This window comes from Myotis davidii, unplaced genomic scaffold (assembly GCF_000327345.1).
Source record: "Myotis davidii unplaced genomic scaffold, ASM32734v1 scaffold3211, whole genome shotgun sequence".
Classification (NCBI taxonomy): Eukaryota; Metazoa; Chordata; class Mammalia; order Chiroptera; family Vespertilionidae; genus Myotis; species Myotis davidii.
In genome coordinates, this window is record NW_006282526.1 from 127,803 (window position 1) to 128,007 (window position 205).

The 205-nt window shown below is 70.7% G+C and overlaps 1 protein-coding gene across 1 annotated transcript in view; it reads left to right on the forward strand.

Annotated features, from left to right (window-relative positions):
- The window catches only part of LOC102766465 (mucin-5B), a 37,624-nt gene that overhangs the window by 24,618 nt on the left and 12,801 nt on the right, over positions 1-205 (forward strand). Inside the window, exon 26 of the mRNA XM_015560172.1 lies at positions 16-157. Within this exon, the coding sequence (XP_015415658.1) occupies positions 16-157 (142 nt within the window). The remainder of the gene's footprint in view (positions 1-15; positions 158-205) is intronic.

Consider the following 205-nt stretch of genomic DNA (forward strand, 5'->3'; position numbering starts at 1 on the left):
TGCCACGCCCACCAGCACGGCCATGCCCACCAGCTCGGCCATGCCCACCAGCACGGGCCTGCGGACTCCTGGGCCCACCGAGGTCAGCACCACGGCCACCACCCAGTCACCCCCGTTGTCCCCCAGGACCACAGAGAGTGTCCCGGCCACCCAGACGGCTGGCACCTCCCTCAGGACCACCCAGTGGCGCTCTGTCCCAAGTCAC